Genomic DNA, 17,570 nt, shown 5'->3' on the forward strand with positions numbered 1-17,570 from the left:
TAAGGATTGGGGACATCCCGATAAACTGTTTGCTCCTCCTAAAAGGTTTTCTATGCATTATCCTCTGGAGGAAAGTTTCACCAAGAAGTGGGGGGTCCCATCTGTTGATGCGGCTGTTTCTTGCGTGAATAAAAACCTGACTTGTCCTTTGGATAATGCGCAGGTATTTAAAGATCCAACTGATAAGAAGCTGGAAACCTTATTAAAAGCCTCCTTTTCCATGACTGGCGCTGTAGTGCAACCTACAGTCGCAGCCGTGGGGTTGTGCCAGTTCCTCAAGGAACAGGTTAAGCAGATGCTTGGGCTCCTTCCCAGCGAGGAAGTAGAGAAGTATGCAGAGATGCCTCATATTCTGTGTTTCATGATTGATGCGATTTTGGATTCTGTCCAACAAGCATCACGTTTGTCCCTCATGTTGGTACACATGCGAAGGGCCCTATGGCTAAAGAATTGGGCAGCTGAGCTGTCATGCAAGAAGCATTTGATTGGGTTCCCGTTTAAAGGGGAATGTTTGTTTGGAGAAGAATTAGATAAATTTGTCCAAAAAATTTCAGGGGGTAAATCTACTCCTCCTTCCAGTCAAAAGGAGCAAGCGTCCTTCATTCAGGCGTGCTCTCTCTCCCGGAGCATCAAGCTCTAAGCAGTGGCGACGGCCTTCTCAACCCTCCTCTACAGGAAAGGCTCAGGGACGGGCCCAGGAGCAGAAAAAGACTTGGGGGCGAAAGCCTGCCAAGCAGAGCCCAAAAGCTTCCTTGTGAAGGGGCGCCCCCGCTCGGCCGAGTGCGGGGAAGTCTCCTGCAGTTTGCAGGAGCCTGGCGGGAAGAGATCCGGGACAAGTGGGTGATCTCTTCGGTATCTCTGGGCTACAGGCTAGAGTTTCAGGAGATTCCACCTTCTCGCTTTCTAAGGTCAAGGATCCCCAGGGATCCAGTAAAGCAAAAACCACTATTTCTGGCCTTAGATCACTTACTATCCCAGGGGGTGATAGTAGAAGTGGACCCAAAAGAACAGGGTTCAGGGTTTTACTCAAATCTCTTCACCGTTCCAAAGCCAAGTGGAAGTGTCAGACCTATCCTAGATCTGAAGGATCTGAACCGGTTTTTACGCATCCGGTCCTTCCGAATGCAGTCAATCCGCACTGTGATCTCCTCCCTGCAAGGGGGAGAGTTTATGGCATCAATAGATATCAAGGATGCATATCTCCATGTGCCAATTTTTCCCACACACCAGAAATTTCTAAGGTTCGCGGTAGAGCGGCGCCATTTTCAATTTGTGGCCTTGCCGTTCAGACTTGCTACGGCCCCTCGAGTCTTCACAAAGATTCTGGACCCTCTCTTGGCAAACCTCAGGGTATAGCCGTCATGGCTTATCTAGACGATTTGCTTCTCATGGAGAAAACAGTAGCGTTCCTGAACCACAGCGTCACCAGAACGCTAGAACACCTGGAACGCCTAGGTTTGATCATAAACCTATAAAAGTCATTGCTACAGCCTGCCACCAGGTTGGAATACCTGGGTATGATCATCGACACCGCTCAGGGCAAGGTGTTTCTTCCAAGACCAAAGGCCTTGGCCATTGGGGATCTGGTGCACCTAATTCTGGGCAGAAGATCTTCCCCCATTCGGTTGTGCATGAGACTGTTAGGGAAAATGGTCGCCTCTTTCGAGGCCGTCCCATTCGCCCAGTTCCACTCAAGGCCTCTGCAAAGATGCACCCTTGGGGCTTGGAACAGGAAGCCCCAATCCTTGGATCTTCCTATGCGTCTATCACCAGGGACACGCAGGAGTCTCATCTGGTGGTTACAAACCAAGAATTTGCTGAAGGGCAAAACTTTTCTTCCTCTTCCATGGAAGATTATCACGACAGATGCCAGCCTGACAGGCTGGGGAGCAGTGTTGGAGGAGACGTGCTCGCAGGGGAAATGGTCTGTGATCGAGAAGCTATTGCCCATAAATGTCCTGGAGATCCGGGCAATTTATATGGCTCTCATAAAGTGGTCTTACAGACTACGAGGTCTCCCTGTTCGGGTTCAATCCGACAATGCCACAGCAGTGGCCTATATCAATCACCAGGGTGGTACCAGGAGTCTGGTGGCCCAAAAAGAGGTGAATCGCATACTTGTCTGGGCAGAAAAGCATGTTCCGTGTCTTTCTGCAGTCTTCATTCCAGGAGTGGAAAATTGGCAGGCGGATTTTCTCAGCCACCAACAGTTGTGCCCAGGAGAATGGGCTCTGCACCCCGACGTGTTTCGGAACATATGTCACAGGTGGGGTATTCCAGACGTAGATCTGTTTGCATCCAGGTTCAACAGGAGACTGGACAATTTTGTGTCAAGGACAAGAGATACACTTGCTCAGGGGTCAGATGCTCTGACAGTTCCCTGGGATCAGTACAATCTGATCTATGCCTTCCCCCCGAGCCCGCTTCTGTCGCGGTTCCTGGGAAGGGTCAAGAGGGAGACAAAATCGGTCCTTTTGGTGGCCCCGGCTTGGCCCAGGCGACCTTGGTACGCAGAGATCATGAAGTTGGCAGTAGGCAGGCCATGGATCCTCCCTCTCCAGCCAGATCTGCTCTCACAGGGTCCAATTTACCATCCTGCTTTACGCAGTCTGAATTTGACGGTTTGGCTGCTGAGACCCACATTCTGAGAGACCGTGGCCTTTCGGGGCCAGTCCTTTCTACTCTGGTCAATGCCAGAAAGCCGGCCTCCAGGCTTATTTATTACAAAATCTGGAGGGCATATGTTTCCTGGTGTGAACTCAGGAAATGGCATCCTAGAAAGTATGTCATTAGCAGGATCTTGGCCTTTCTCCAGTCAGGCCTAGAAATGAATTTGGCCATAAGCACTATCAAGGGGCAGATTTCGGCCCTGTCAGTTTTTTTTTCAGAAGCCACTTGCATCGCATTCCCTGGTGCGGGCTTTCATCCAGGGGGCATTGGGATGAGACCGCCAGTCAAATCTCCGGTATGCCCATGGGATCTGAATTTGGTTTTCTCAGCTTTGCAGGGGCAACCATTTGAACCTTTGCATCTGGCTTCATTAGTTCTCCTGACTAAAAAATTGGTCTTCTTGGTAGCCATATCTATGGCTAGAAGAGTATCAGAGCTAGCAGCTCTTTCCAGCAAGGAGCCGTATCTAATTATTCATAAGGACCGGGTGGTCATGCGTCCCAACAGGTCCTTTTTACCTAAGGTGGTTTCGGGATTCCATTTGAATCAAGACGTAATCCTACCATCCTTTTTTCCGGACCCACAGTCCGCAGAAGAAGAATCTTTGCACACTTTGGATGTGGTTAGAGCAATCAGTATATATCTTCGGGCAACTGCTCAGATAAGGAAAACTGATTGCTTGTTTATTTTGCCGGAAGGCCCTAGGAAGGGCCAGGCGGCGTCAAAATCCACTCTCTCAAGGTGGATTAGACAGGTTATTTCTCAGGCCTATAGTGTAAAGGGGAAGATTCCTCCTTTTCAAGTGAAAGCGCACTCTACTAGGGCTGTAAGTGCTTCTTGGGCAGTGCATCACAAGGCCTCCCTGGATCTGTAAGGCTGCAACTTGGTCATCAGTCCACACATTCACCAGATTCTATCAGGTGGATGTCAGAGGGCAAGAGGATATTGCCTTCGGGCGCAGTGTACTGCAGGCTGCAGTTTAGGTCCTCCAGTCCCTGGCGGTCTAGAATTATGATCTGTGTCTCCCTCCCCTCAATCTGAGCATTGCTTTGGGACATCCCACTATGTAATGAAGCTCCTGTGTCCCGTGATGTATGATCAAGAAAATGGAATTTTTATATACAACTTACCTGTAAAATCCTTTTCTTGAGAGTACATCACGGGACACAGGGCTCCCGCCCCTCTTGGGTTTTACGTGGTTTCTTATTGCTTTGCTACAAAACTGAGGTGCCTCCCATATGGGAGGGGTTATATAGGGGAGGAATTCTCCTTAATTGGGGTTAACCAGTGTCCAATCACCAGAGGTGCCTATATAACCCACTATGTAATGAAGCTCCTGTGTCCCGTGATGTACTCTCAAGAAAAGGATTTTACAGGTAAGCTGTATATAAAAATCCCATTTTTTTTTCCAAATTCCTGCTATTTTTTTCCGCTTATATCGCAAAAATAAAAAATGGAGTCGTGAATAAATACCACCAAAATAAAGCTTTATTTGTGCAAACAAAATGATAAAAACTTAATTTGGGTACATCGTAGCATGACCGCGCAACTGTCATTGAAAGTGCAAGAGCGCTGAAAGCTGAAAATTGGGCTGGGAAGGAAGGGGGCGAAAGTGCCCTGTATTGTAGTGGTTAATGTGCTTTCTAAACTAAAGTGAATACTTCATTCTAGTGTATTGACCTCAGAAGTTATATGGAACCAGATGTGTCATTACACAGGAATGAAGCGATCACTTCACTTTATTCTGTGACACTTTAAATTTAACATGGACTACAGTGTTTGTGGGCACTAACATTTCAGTTCTGTACTTTTCTGTTGCACACCTCAGTGGGCCCCACTTTTCTTGTATGTGTCCTAATGTCTGGCAGGCCCAGCATAGGCTTTGCATTGCATTTCATCGAGCACCATACTGTACATCCTCTTGTTCATAAACTGATCAAGTAGGAGTGCCCCCCATACTTATATGAGGTACCCCTAGAAGCATACAGTATACAGTACACTGGTGGAGAGGCTCTAGTTAATAAGTAGTAGCTTGGTCAAGAGATAAAGAGAATAAACATGAAATACTCTATGTGTACTAGTATAAGTATTACTGTTCAAACACAGCTTGATATGACATCTAGATTTATAACCTCACATAATATGAGCAGGAAGCCTGATAATACTAACAGCTTGGGATCAATACAGGTATAGTGCATCTTCCTCCCCAGCAAAACTAGGCTTAACTGGCAGCAGTGGGATAAGGCTGGCTGCATTCTAATTAAGAGAAAAATATTACTATGTTTTATCTTTCTGTATATAATATTTTTGTGTCATTTTGTACACACGATATATTCAAGCTGGTCCACTACTAGATGTATAATTTAGAAGACCCACTCTTACATATAAATCATGCTGCCGCAAGTGTGACTGTAAATCTGTTACAATAATTTCGCATACACACGATCGGACTTTTCGACGGACTAGGTCCGGCGGACTATCCGACGGACTTTGCAGCGGAGGTCCGCCGGACTTTCAAACAAATGGACTTGCCCACACACTATCACTTCAAAAGTCTGACGGATTCTAACGTGATGACGTACGACCGGACTAGAATAAGGAAGTCCATAACCAGTAGCCAATAGCTGCCCTAGCGACGGTTTTCGTCCTTCGGACTAGCACACAGATGAGTGGATTTTTCGACCGGACTCGAGTCCGTCGGAAAGATTTAAAACATGTTTTATTTCTAGGTCCGTCAGACTTTTGGTAAAGAGAAGTCCGCTGGAGCCCACACACAATCAAATTGTCCGACTGATTCAGATCCGCCAGATCTAGTCTGTCAAAGTCCAATCGTGTGTAGGCGGCATAACAGATTCCATGTTGTAGATATGAAGACGGAGTTTGTAATTTCATAGTCAATAAGCAACATTCTAAGGATTCATGTACACTAAAGCTCCTAAACGTGTGTTTAGTAGCTTCAGGCGTTTTTTTGCCAAAGCTACTAAACTCAACTCCCTAAAAGCCTATATATCAATGTTCACTTACAGGGCTGCTTTTATAAATCACAGGGCCCCATACAGCCTACCTGACAGGACACCCCCCCTCCTGGCTGAATGTGACTGAGAACATACGATTATCAGTCCTTTCTTATCAGCAACCTTTCTTTGCAGCCTCAGCAGCACAGACTAATGAATAGGTTGCTCTGTAGAGCTTGCTGCCCATTCACAAGCTGAAGTATAGTATATTACTGTGCTTCAGTGATGAATGGACACAGGGGTGATTGATAAGTATCACTCACTGTGTTCTTTCACAAAAGGAAGGGCCCAGTAAATTACATATTTACCAATGCCTTCCCCCCCGCTCTCAATCCTGAAACATCTCCCTTTGTACCTGCAGTGGCTGCTGGCAGGTGAGGCGAGAAGGGACGCCAGAAGTGCAGCCCGGGAGAGGGGCAAATAGGGGGCCTGGACAACAGATGGAAGGGGCGTATGTGCTAGGACCAATACGCCGGAGGGAGAAGGAAGAAAAAAAGCGGGCAGCACTGCAGGGGGATTGTCAAGAAGGGCAAGCCAGCAACCAAGATGGCAGAAGAACACCTGTGCGCAGGCCTCCCACAAGAAGAGTCGTTTGGCACACGCGCATGATAGACCGTGCACGAACACGTATGGGAGCGTGCGCATTGTGACAACTCTTGGCGCCAGATGTGCTATTTAAAGGAGACTGATGCCCAAGCCTCTTGCTGTCCGGTCTACAGCGTTTTCTGGAAACCCCTGCTACCTGCTTGTTCCTGCATACCTGTTCCTGTTTGACCTGGCTTGTTCCTGACGATCCCTGCCTTCTGCCTGCCTTTGATCCTGGTTTGTCCTGACTACGCTTCTGCCTCCTCCCCGGTCTGCCTGCTGCCCGCCTGCTACCGACCCGGTCTGTACCATGACTCTGCTTCTGCTTCTGAACATGTAACTGACCTGCCCGCTTGCTACCGACCCGGCCTGTCTTCACTTGCTGGTGCTCCAATCTACAGGATACCTCCCTCTCTGACTGCTGTGTCCGGCTTCCAGTTGTTCTGTCTTCAGCCAGTCTGCAACTCCAGCCATATTCTGCACCGCCAGTATCTTCGCAGTGTCTTCGGAAGCACAGGTCAGCTCCAGCACGAGGGTTCCTGCCAGGCACTTGTGTCACTCTGTACTCCCAAGCCTCCTGTCTGCCCTATCAGGGGTTCTTGAGTCAGAGTTGTAAGAGAGGCCTGCCCCTGCACATTGGACTCCACCAGGTACGTGACAGGAAGGCAGAAGAGGATTGGATTGTTTGAAAATATATTACATTTTCTTTTCTGTTTTATTTTTCCATTCTTCCAGAGGAGAAACCTTCCAAAAAGGACTTAAAACAAACAGCCTCATTGAGGCCAGGTGGTAAAGTAGGTTTGAGGTTGTGTATCCAGCGCAGCTCCATTTGGAGGAGGGTTTTGTTCCAATCCTCTCATTACATTTTCTGAAAATGTCCTCCATGTACTATTTTGGTGTGTCGGCCTAGGGGCAATTCAGGGTTACTGGTTTGCATGCTTTTTATGTGCAGCTATAAAAGAACATTTAGTTATTCAATCTTCTACTCCTCTTCTGCTGCTAAACTAGTCTTTCTGCTACACACCAGCCGTTTAGGATCTTGACGTCATTGAGAATAAAGCAGGGTCCATAACCCTGCAATGGACATGTTGATGTGTTTGTATAGAAACATAAAATAGGGATAGCAGAAAAAAAATAAGTGGCCCAAACAAAAAACCCTAGAAGCTAAAGCAAGGACTATAATGGTACCACTGAATAAAATGTCAAAGTTTAATTAATATGAACGTTTATAAAACATGTCTGCGACACAGATATACATAGTATGCATATGATGACACTCCTCTCCACCCAAATGTTCTGTTTTCAATAAGTGGTCCATCAAGTCTGCCATTGTTTGTGTTTTTTTTTTGTCTAGACCTGTGTTTGTCCTAAAGCATGTTTAACCGCATCCATACCGGGCACTTTTACCCCCTTCCTACCCAGGCCAATGTTCAGCTTTTAGTGCTGTCACACATTGAATGACAATTGCACTATCATGCAACACTGTACCCATATGACATTTTTATCACACAAATAGAGCTTTCTTTTAGTGGTATTTAAATACCACTGGGTTTTTTATATTTTTCTGCTAAATAAACAAAATAAGACTTAACATTTTGAAAAATTTAATTTATTTTGCAAATAAATAATCTTTGTTCATGATTTTAGGCCAAACTGTAATCTGCTACATTTCTTTGGTGAAAAGAAGCCAAATCAGTGTGCATTATTTAGTCTATAGGAAAGAAATAGTCCACAAACTATGGTATATAGCTGAAAATTGTTCGACCCTGACTCACTTCTTGAGGCTTAGACAGTACAAATGACCCCTTTTTAGAAAGTAGACAGACCAAGGTATTTAGCAAAGGGCATGGCTAGTTTTTTGAAGTTGTACTTTTTTAGAAAATTAAATTAAAATAATTGTTTTTTCACAATTTTTTTGGGCATACCTTTACCAGTGCAGTACAGCGTCATCATATAACTGGTGTAGTGGTGATCAGGGATACTAACTGGTGACAGTATGTTAAACAAAAAAAAGTAATCATGTTCTTTTCTTTTTTATTACCTTTTTTTTTCTTTCTTTCTTTTTTAACACACTTTGACCAGAGCAATATAGTGTTTGTACTACTCTGGGGAAGTAACCAGGATTTTTATTTGTTTACACATTATTATTGCTTATACCAGTGAATTTCACTGGTATAAGTAAAACATTTTATTAAATGAAACTGATTAATTCAGAGTGTGTTGCTGTGATTAGCTATGATTGGCCACAGCTAATCACATGGTACAGATGGGCTGTGATTGGCCCTGACTATACCATGTGATCAGTGTGACCAATCACAGCTGACAACACAATTGTTCACAATGGAAGACATGAAAGGAAGCCATCCATGGTTGACAATTGGCATGTGATCTGCAGTGATTGGTTACAGCAATCACATGGTATGGACAGCAGGCCGGTACACTGATCAGTCATCGGCTGTGATCAGTGGACACAGCTGGTGACAGATTGTGCTGCAGCATTGCCCATGGGGCACACGTGAGGCACATTCCAGGAGGACGTCATATGACTTCCAACTGGAACGACAAATGTCCCCTCCAGCCTTATTGTCAAATTACTACTGGGCGGCACAGTCATGGTTAAATTCACTTACTGTTGACTGATATATGGTGAAATGGCTGCTGGAATATAAGTAGGGCTTCTCCAAGTGCCTTCATGCACTTTTAGAGGTGTTCTGTTTGGCAGATTGGGATCAGAGCTTGCATAGTCCAAAGTGACAGATGAACTTTCCAAGTGTTAAAGGGACAAGACAGAAGGGGTGGGCCAGAATGTAACCACGCTTTTTCTGGTTTTAATTTGCATATATTGCAGTGCATCTGGAGGTGGCGGCTCTTCAGCCTGAAAGACAGTTTACCATGTTGAGCCACAGGTTTGCTTGAAACTTGACAGTATTATATCCTACTGTTTAATATCACAATCTAATATATTGTAGACTTATTATTTTATTGTAAGGTAATATCAAATATAAATGCCTCTAGAATTGTAATACAAGAGTCGTTTTGATTATATTACATTGTAGAGGAATTATATGGTTGAATAATGATGTTTTATTTTTACCCTGACAGTTCTTATTGATAAAGACCAGAATCCAAAGTGGAAGCCAGAACGGCTGGAAGATGTGACAAATGAATATCTGGACAGCTGTTTTGCATCTCTTGGAGGCAATGACCTAAAGCTGTAATTGAATCAGACAATACATTTCCACTGTTATAATAAAATATTTCAATAATAGCCTTCTGTCCTTGGTTTGCTGAACTGAAATCAGTGTGACAGAATTCTTCTAATAACCATGGTTACTGGAAAAATACTAGCTATTGATGTAGAGTACTGCTATGATCACAAATACAATAAAACTAACATTTTCCTCCTTTTTTCAAATAATTTTTCTATAACTTATCTTGCAATATAGTTTTAGAAGAGGCAGGTTAAGGACACACTGTCAATAGCAATAAAAAAAATTAAAAAAACAGATTTAAAGTGCAAGTACAATCGTAAAGTGCAAGTACCTTACAATCATAAATGAAGCATGAGACCTGGAGAAACTATGATTTAAGGCGGAATTAACCCAACCGCAAGCGTAGGAAGGGTTTTTCATATTACAAATGTACAAAGAATACCTCTGAACTGTAGAACACCTGGATAGTTCTGCCTGGCAGATCTATGTTCTGCTTGGTGTTTACAGTCTTATCTAATGTACAGTCATGTGAAAAAGTATTCTCCATGAAAACTGTTGACTTTTTCAACATGTTTGAACCGACAATAGTGTGCTGTCTTCTTAAATAGTAATCCTAATACAAAAAACAACACTGTGCAGTACATTGCTGAATGAAAAATCACATCTACAACATGAAAAATAATTAACTCTTATGAAAATATTCCGCTAATTAGATCTGGTGAAACCAGAGTGCATAGTCAATAATAAAAAACTGAAATTCATAAATCATCATAACACACAAAACTCATAAATATTAATCATTAATATGGTAGTGAAAAATTTAATCAAAGCATATGTAGCGCCCTGGGGTTTAGTCAGGGAGCTCCTCACCTAATTCCTTGTCAGAAGTAGCTACTGTAGATAGTTGTTTGAGATCCATTGATTTCTCCCTAAGTTTGGCTTTGTTGTACTTTTCTCTTCTACCGCTAGGTGGCCGGGCACTTGATGGCACTAGATGTGAGAAGGACATTCAGGGTATATGGGTATAATTAGATCTGGTGAAACCAGAGTAGTCATGGGCATATGGGATATCTCAGCCAATGGGCAGGGGTTTTCTTGAATCCCTTAACCTGCTGGGAGAACCTATATATTCAGGTGGAGTCAGGTGATTTATGTGTTGTGCTACCTAGACTGCTGTCTGGGTGGACATTTGTCGTACACCCCGGGCTGCTAGGCCTATCCTGGGGGGGGCATCTGGCCAGGCTGTGTGAGGGCCTATCCAGAAGTAAGAGAACAGCGCAGGGTTGGGACTGCGGCTTGCAGGCCAGCCAAAAGGGAAGGTTCTGCTGGCCGGAGAACCTGTCGTGGTCAGAGGTAGAAGGGAAGCTGTCTCCACCAAGGGGCCAGCCACCTTTACCAGGGACCACAGTGAGTAACTGAAGCAAGTACCGGAGCAACATTCTCACCGAACAGGCACGGTGGAGAATCGGGAAACTTCAGGCGGTGATCAAGTCAAGGACCCAGCCAGCGGAGGTGACGCTTGCAGAGCAGCCTTGTGTGCCAAGCCAGGGACCGAGCCAGTTAGCAGGGATGAAGCTTGAGGAGTATCTAGAGTGCCAAGCTGAGGATTCAGCAGGGAAGCGTGAGTGATGCTTGAAGAGCTTGAAGAGCTTGCGGGATTCAGGGTCAGTGAATTGGAGAATCCAGTGAGAGACTAGGAGCTCAAGGGGCTGAAAAATTACAAATAGATGTAGTGAAGCTACATTAGCGCCTGTGTTTATCTAGTGAGCCGACACTCAAAGGCCACAGATAGCTGTTCAAAGCAATGGCGTCTGTAGATAACCCGACAGCCCAGTATCCAGTGTCTATTAAGCCTTTAACACACCTTCCAGATGGACTCTGACACTCCTGCAAAGTTTTCAGGTAGGTCCTGTTTTCACAAGGCATTCAGCAAGTGTATAGCCTTGTGTGCTGCACGGTGTCAGTGTATGCGGGTCAATCGCTGGTGGCAGCCCATTCTTGCATGATCAATGCTTGGAGTTTGTGAGAATTTGTGTTTTTTTTGTATCTCTGCCTCTTGAGCATTGACCACAAGTTCTCAATGGGATTAAGGTCTGGGGAGTATCCTGGCCATGGACCCAAAATGTTGATGTTTTGTTCCCCAATCCACTTAGTTAACACTTTTGCCTTATGGCAAGGTGCTCCATTATGCTGCAAAAGGCACTGGGCTAAAATCATACCACATCGCACAAAAGACATGAATGCAGCAATTTTGGAACCACACTGCATGGTTGTTTTTTATCCTGCAATCAGGTGTAACTCGGGGCGGCAAACACACTGCGTTTGCAATCTGCATTTAGGGTATCTTTAAGATTGCACTGACATCCACTGCGGATTACAAGGGCAGTGTATTTTAAATGCTGTGCGATAAAAGTTTGCGGATCACAGTGTTTTCAGCACCGCATTAGTGTGACCCTAGCCTTTGTATAAAACTCCATGTGTCCTCCAACCAATAGTTTATTTCACAATTGTGCTTTTTGTATGTTTCTTTATGCTTTCTGTCACAGGAAAACAAACTAAATAGAAAGTTGACAAGAATAATGACTCATGCATAAAGCAAATATTAAAACATGTTACACAACAGTGGAAAAGCACCTAATTTCCTAAGGCCCTAGCCTGGGTCATATAATATCTTCAAAACTATGCTGGTATTAACATATATACCAAATACTGTAAATTTCCTAATGAGTATGTAACTATATGCCAGCAGCCTAAAGGGCTTAGTTACTTTTTAGTGTACATTTGACTTAAAATTAGTATGAAATACTGTTATTTTTCGGATTTTCACTATTGTTTAGATATACCCAGATACAGTTGTGCTCATAAGTTTACATACCCTGGCAGAATTTATGATTTCATGGCCATTTTTCAGAGAATATGAATGACAACACAAAAACATTTATTTCACTCATGTTAAGTGTTTGGCTGAAGCCATTTATTATCAATCAACTGTATTTACTCTTTTTAAATCATAATGGCAACAGAAACTACCCAAATGACCCTGATCAAAAGTTTACATACCCTGGGGATTTTGGCCAGATAACATGCACACAAGTTGACACAAAGGGGTATGAATGTCTATTAAAGGTAACCATCCTCACCTGTGATCTGTTTGCTTGTAATTAGTGTGTGTGTATAAAAGGTCAATGCGTTTCTGTACTCCTGACAGACCCTTGCGTCTTTCATCCAGTGCTGCACTGATGTTTCTTGATTCTGAGTCATGGGGGAAAGCAAAAGAATTGTCAAAGGATCTGTGGGAAAAGGTAGTTGAACTGTGTAAAACAGGAAAGGGAAATAAAAAGATATCCAATGAATTGAGAATGGCAAGCAGCAGTGTTGAAACTCTAATCAAGAAGTGGAAAATGAGGGGTTCTGTTAAACCAAGCCACAGCCATGTAGACCAACTAAAATTTCAGCCACAACTGCCAGGAAAATTGTTCGGGATGCAAAGAAAAAACCCACAAATAACTTCAGGTGAAATATAGGACTCTGAAAACATGTGGTTTGGCTGTTTCAAGATGCACAATAAGGAGGCACTTGAAGAACGATGGGCTGCATGGTCGAGTCGCCAGAAGAAAGCCATTACTATGCAAATGCCACAAAGTATCCCGTTTACAATACACCAAACAGCACAGAGACAAGCCTCAAACCTTCTGGCACAAAGTCATTTGGAGTGATGGGACCAAAATTGAGCTTTTTTTGGCCACAACCATAAATGCTACATTTGGAGAAGAGTCAACCAGCCTATGATGAAAGGTACGGAGGTGGATCGCTGATGTTTTGGGGATGTGTGAGCTACAAAGGCACAGGAAATTTGGTCCAAATTTTTGGCAAGATGAATGCAGTATGTTATCAAAAAATACTGGAGGAACATTTGCATTCATCAGCCAGGAAGCTGCCCATGAGATATACTTGGACATTCCTACATGACAATGATCCAAAACACAAGGCCAAGTCAACCTGCCATTGACTACAGCAGAAAAAAGGTTCAGGAGTGACCATCTCAATCTCCTGACCTCAATATTTTTGAGCCACTCTGGGGAGATCATGCAAAACAGCCCAAGAATTTACAGGGACTGGAGGCTTTTTGCCAAGAGGAATGGGCGGCTTTACCATTTGAGAAGATAAAGAGCCTCATCCACAAATACCACAAAAGATTTCAAGCTGTCATTGATGTTATAGGTGGCAATATACGCTGTTAAGAACTGGGGTATGTTGACTTTTGATCATGGTCATTTGGATAGTTTCTGTTGCCATTATGATTTAAAAAGACTAAACACAGTTGATTGATAATAAATGGTGTCAGCCAAGCACTAACCATGAGTGAAAGAAAAGTTTTTGTGTTATTCATATTCTCTGAAAAATGGCCAAGAAATCACAAATTCTGCCAGGGTATGTAAACTTATGAGCACAACTGTATATCTTGTGCTCAGATATTTCTCCTCTTTATTTCAGGTTTGTACATATGAACCCTGGTTTCCAGCACTCATGTTTAAATCTCCTATTGAAAGGAGAGGAAATACTTCAGACACTGTTCATTTCAACATACAAATTAAATTATGCTCTGGCTGGAAGTATTCAACGGGTGCTTAGGGTATGTGCAGATCACCTTGTTTTTGCCGCACAGGCTCCAGTAATAGCTTTCCATTCCACTTTTGTTTCTTGCTTTTTAATTTGCAGTCCAACTGCAGACAATAGCAAAGCAATTTTGTAAGTAAGGGAAAGCAGTGCTGCAAGGGAAGACTTGAATTGCAGCTAATGAGGGCCCCTTCCGTAATAGCTCAGTTTAATTTGTTATTCATTACATAAATTCCCATTGTAATGGAGTGCAACATTTTTAGCCGCTAATGTCATGAGTGGTTATTGGAAGCAAGGCTGATGTCTTAATTGGATGCAAACAACAATTCACCTTTTCATGACAATCCCCAATGAAGGTTTTTGATGGTTGTGAATCTATCTGAACAGGAATTTCCAGTTTAAATACAGGTAATTATATATAAATAAGTACCTGATCCCCTTTGCTACTATGTGTACTTGAATAAATTGTGCTAAAATAATAATAACCAGAAAAGAATCATATGCTGTGATCAATATATTCTGTTAGGGTCTGCTGCTGAATACCTAGTAGTGTTCTAACTAAATTGTAGGCAGTGACAAAAAGTGAATAAATGGTACAGGGCTCCCCACGAATATTTCAATTAGCACACTATATATGAGGCTCTATATATGTTATGCATCACTACAAACAAATACAATGTGTATAACTGGATAAGTAAATCATATACAATAGTAGATGCTAAAAGTCAAGACACCACTGAGATATAAATCACATTGATGAACAGTAATACACACTTCCAAAGTTTTATATATACTGTTTTAAAACACAATATGCAAAAAATTCAATAAAGTGAAGAAACTATTCTATGAATTCCGTATCGAGTTCACAACAATCTCCAGTGCCCACCACCTTCCAAACTATGCGCTCACCTCCATAAATGACCTTCCACAGGTCAACATGCACTTTCCCCTTTAAGGGGCTTAAAAACCTTGGGTGGGTGGATGGATCCTTATTTTTTAAATCCACTATTTCCTATGGCAATCCTTAGTGGTGGTACTCATAAAGGAATTAGAAAACTAACAGTGGTGAACTGTTTAAAAACACTATAATAAAAAATAAAAAAAAGACAACTTTCAGTGCACTGACTCAGCATGCATAGCACATTAAGGGTGTTCAGCCCCCTTAAGGATCTCTTGGATGTTGTACTGGCAACCAACAGACAGGGTACAATCTTTCTGTGTGTGCGCACTGACGTCCATTGGCTTTGGTACCTTTATGAGTACCGCTGCTAAGGATTGCCATAGGACATAGTGGATTTACAAACTAAGGATCCATCTACCCAGGTGGTGGGCACTGGAGATTGCTGTGAACTTTACACGGAATTCACGGGAACAGTTTCTTCACTTTATTTGACTTTTTGCATATTATGTTTTAAAACCGTATATATATTAACATTTGAAGTGTGTAATACTGTTCATCAATGGGATTTATGTCTCAGTGGTGTCTTGACTTTTAGCATCTATTGTATATTATTTACTAGTTCTACAAATTGTATTTGTTTGTAGTAATATATAGAGCCTCATATATAGTGTGCTCTTAGTGTGTTGATTTAAATAATATTAGTGGGGAGCGCGGTACCATTTGCTCACTTTTAATTATATACAAATACTTAAAAGGTAAGTTCACCTTTTCATGAAAAATGATTACAATGGCATGTTGCAAAGACCACGTGACTGCTGACTAATGAGAAGTGTGTTTTTTTCTGGGACATCTTACCAGGAAAAAGAAGCCTTAGATGTGATTCTCATTGATCAATGAAGGATGTTCACTCCAGGACTGTCTACTGCAGTGTTCAGACTGATATACCACCAGCCACACAGGCCATCAATGTCACTATGTGCAGTGGGTTCAAGAGAAGTGGCCAGGATATTTGGAGCTGGATCACTTTTTCATGAACAGTTTTAAAGTGTTTCTCTTTTATGTTGGAGCGTTGCGTCTGTGAGAACTGTGTACCCAGGTCAGATCCCCACTTCGCCAAGTAAGGGGGCAAGAAGTCGTGAAATGGTGTAACTAAAAGTGTGTACATTACTGAAAGAGCATGAGGCATTGTGCCACTCTCAGAACAGTACTCTTCAAGTGTAGTCAAGTTGCAGCAACAGTTGCAGGGGGCGGGAAGGGTCTGTAGAAAATTGTGCAATTGCAGAGCTCTCGATATATCTAAATGGAAAGGGCCATTAGGGTTTGCCAGAGACTTTATCGAGGGCCAGGTTCCCAATGTTGAAAAGTGTGAAGTCTGAAAGAATCCTGACTCTGAGCTAAAAGATCCCTCATGGAGACCTGGAATGAAATGGGGATTGCCCAGTATAGGAGATAGTGGAGACTCCAGGGAGGACCACTTACCTGTAGAGATGAGCTGGAAACACAGACGGGTCGTAGTTCCAATAGCAGGTGTTTTTTAAGAGAGGGGGAAATCCTCAAAGCACCAGGGTGATTTATGTACTAACACCTGACTTTGGTCTTGCTCAGTATGTGGCCGAAGTTTGACATCTTCGTGGTGGCACCGTCGATAAGACAGCCCAAGTGGGCTGCTTGATAATATTTGTTAAGGTCTGAGACTGCCAGGCCCCAAGTTGTTTCGGGAGGGACAACAAGAATCTCTCGATCCTTGGGTGTTTGAGCCCAAATGAATCCCATAAGGAGGGTGTGGGCCCGCTTAAAATATCTCATAGGGACAGCTATTGGGAGGGCCTGAAAGAGGTATAAGAATTTGGCTAGGACACTCATTTTTACAATATTGCACCTTCCAAACCAGTAATGTAATCCGGAGTTCCACATTTGCGTACATTGCGTAAAAAGGGAGGAAAGTTGAGGTCAAAGGGTGCAGGAACGATCAGCAGGGATAAGAGTCCCAATATATTTCAAGGCCCGGTCTGTCCACTTAAATTTATAGCTAACCTGCAAAGACCGGAGCAGGAAGGGGACTTTTACACCCATAGCTTCAGACTTTGAGAAATTAATCTTTAGATAGGATAGAGACCCGTATAATTTGATTTCCCGGAACAAGTTTGGGAGGGAAACGGATTGGTCAAAGAGAAGAGTGTGTCATTGACTTTATGTTGGGACCTCCCAATGCCCAAGCCTTGTATATCAGGATTTAGTTGGATCTTACATAGGAAGGGCTCCAGTGAAAGTGCAAAAAGTAGGGGTGACAATGGGCATCCCTGTCTAGTCACGTTTGTGACTCGGAAGGGGGATGACAGGACGCCGTTGACCTTAATTTGTGCCGTTGGTGAAGTGTAGATATTCATAATCCAGTGGAGCATATTGTTCCCCAAGTCGATGTGTTTCAGGACAGCAAACATGAACTGCCAGTTAACCCAGTTGAAGGCTTTCCCCGTATCTATCCCCAAAAACACTCATGGGGTATGGGATTGGCAGGCTAGATATAAAGGTGATTGTATAATCAGACTGTAAGGTGTATGGCCAGTTTAA

General features: G+C 43.2%; 1 protein-coding gene across 2 annotated transcripts in view; it reads left to right on the plus strand.

Moving 5' to 3' along the window:
• The window catches only part of HIBCH (3-hydroxyisobutyryl-CoA hydrolase), a 215,789-nt gene extending 206,102 nt beyond the window's left edge, over window positions 1–9,687 (plus strand). For both annotated transcript variants that reach the window (XM_077448677.1, XM_077448678.1), the window contains exon 14: window positions 9,372–9,687. In XM_077448677.1, coding sequence (XP_077304803.1) covers window positions 9,372–9,487 — 116 coding nt within the window. In that variant the 3' untranslated portion in view covers window positions 9,488–9,687. The remainder of the gene's footprint in view (window positions 1–9,371) is intronic.
• Window positions 9,688–17,570: the final 7,883 nt, after the last annotated feature.

The sequence above is a fragment of the Lithobates pipiens genome, unplaced genomic scaffold (genome assembly GCF_037356315.1).
Source record: "Lithobates pipiens isolate NorthernLeopardFrog02 unplaced genomic scaffold, aLitPip1_a1.2 Scaffold_22, whole genome shotgun sequence".
Lineage (NCBI taxonomy): Eukaryota > Metazoa > Chordata > Amphibia > Anura > Ranidae > Lithobates > Lithobates pipiens.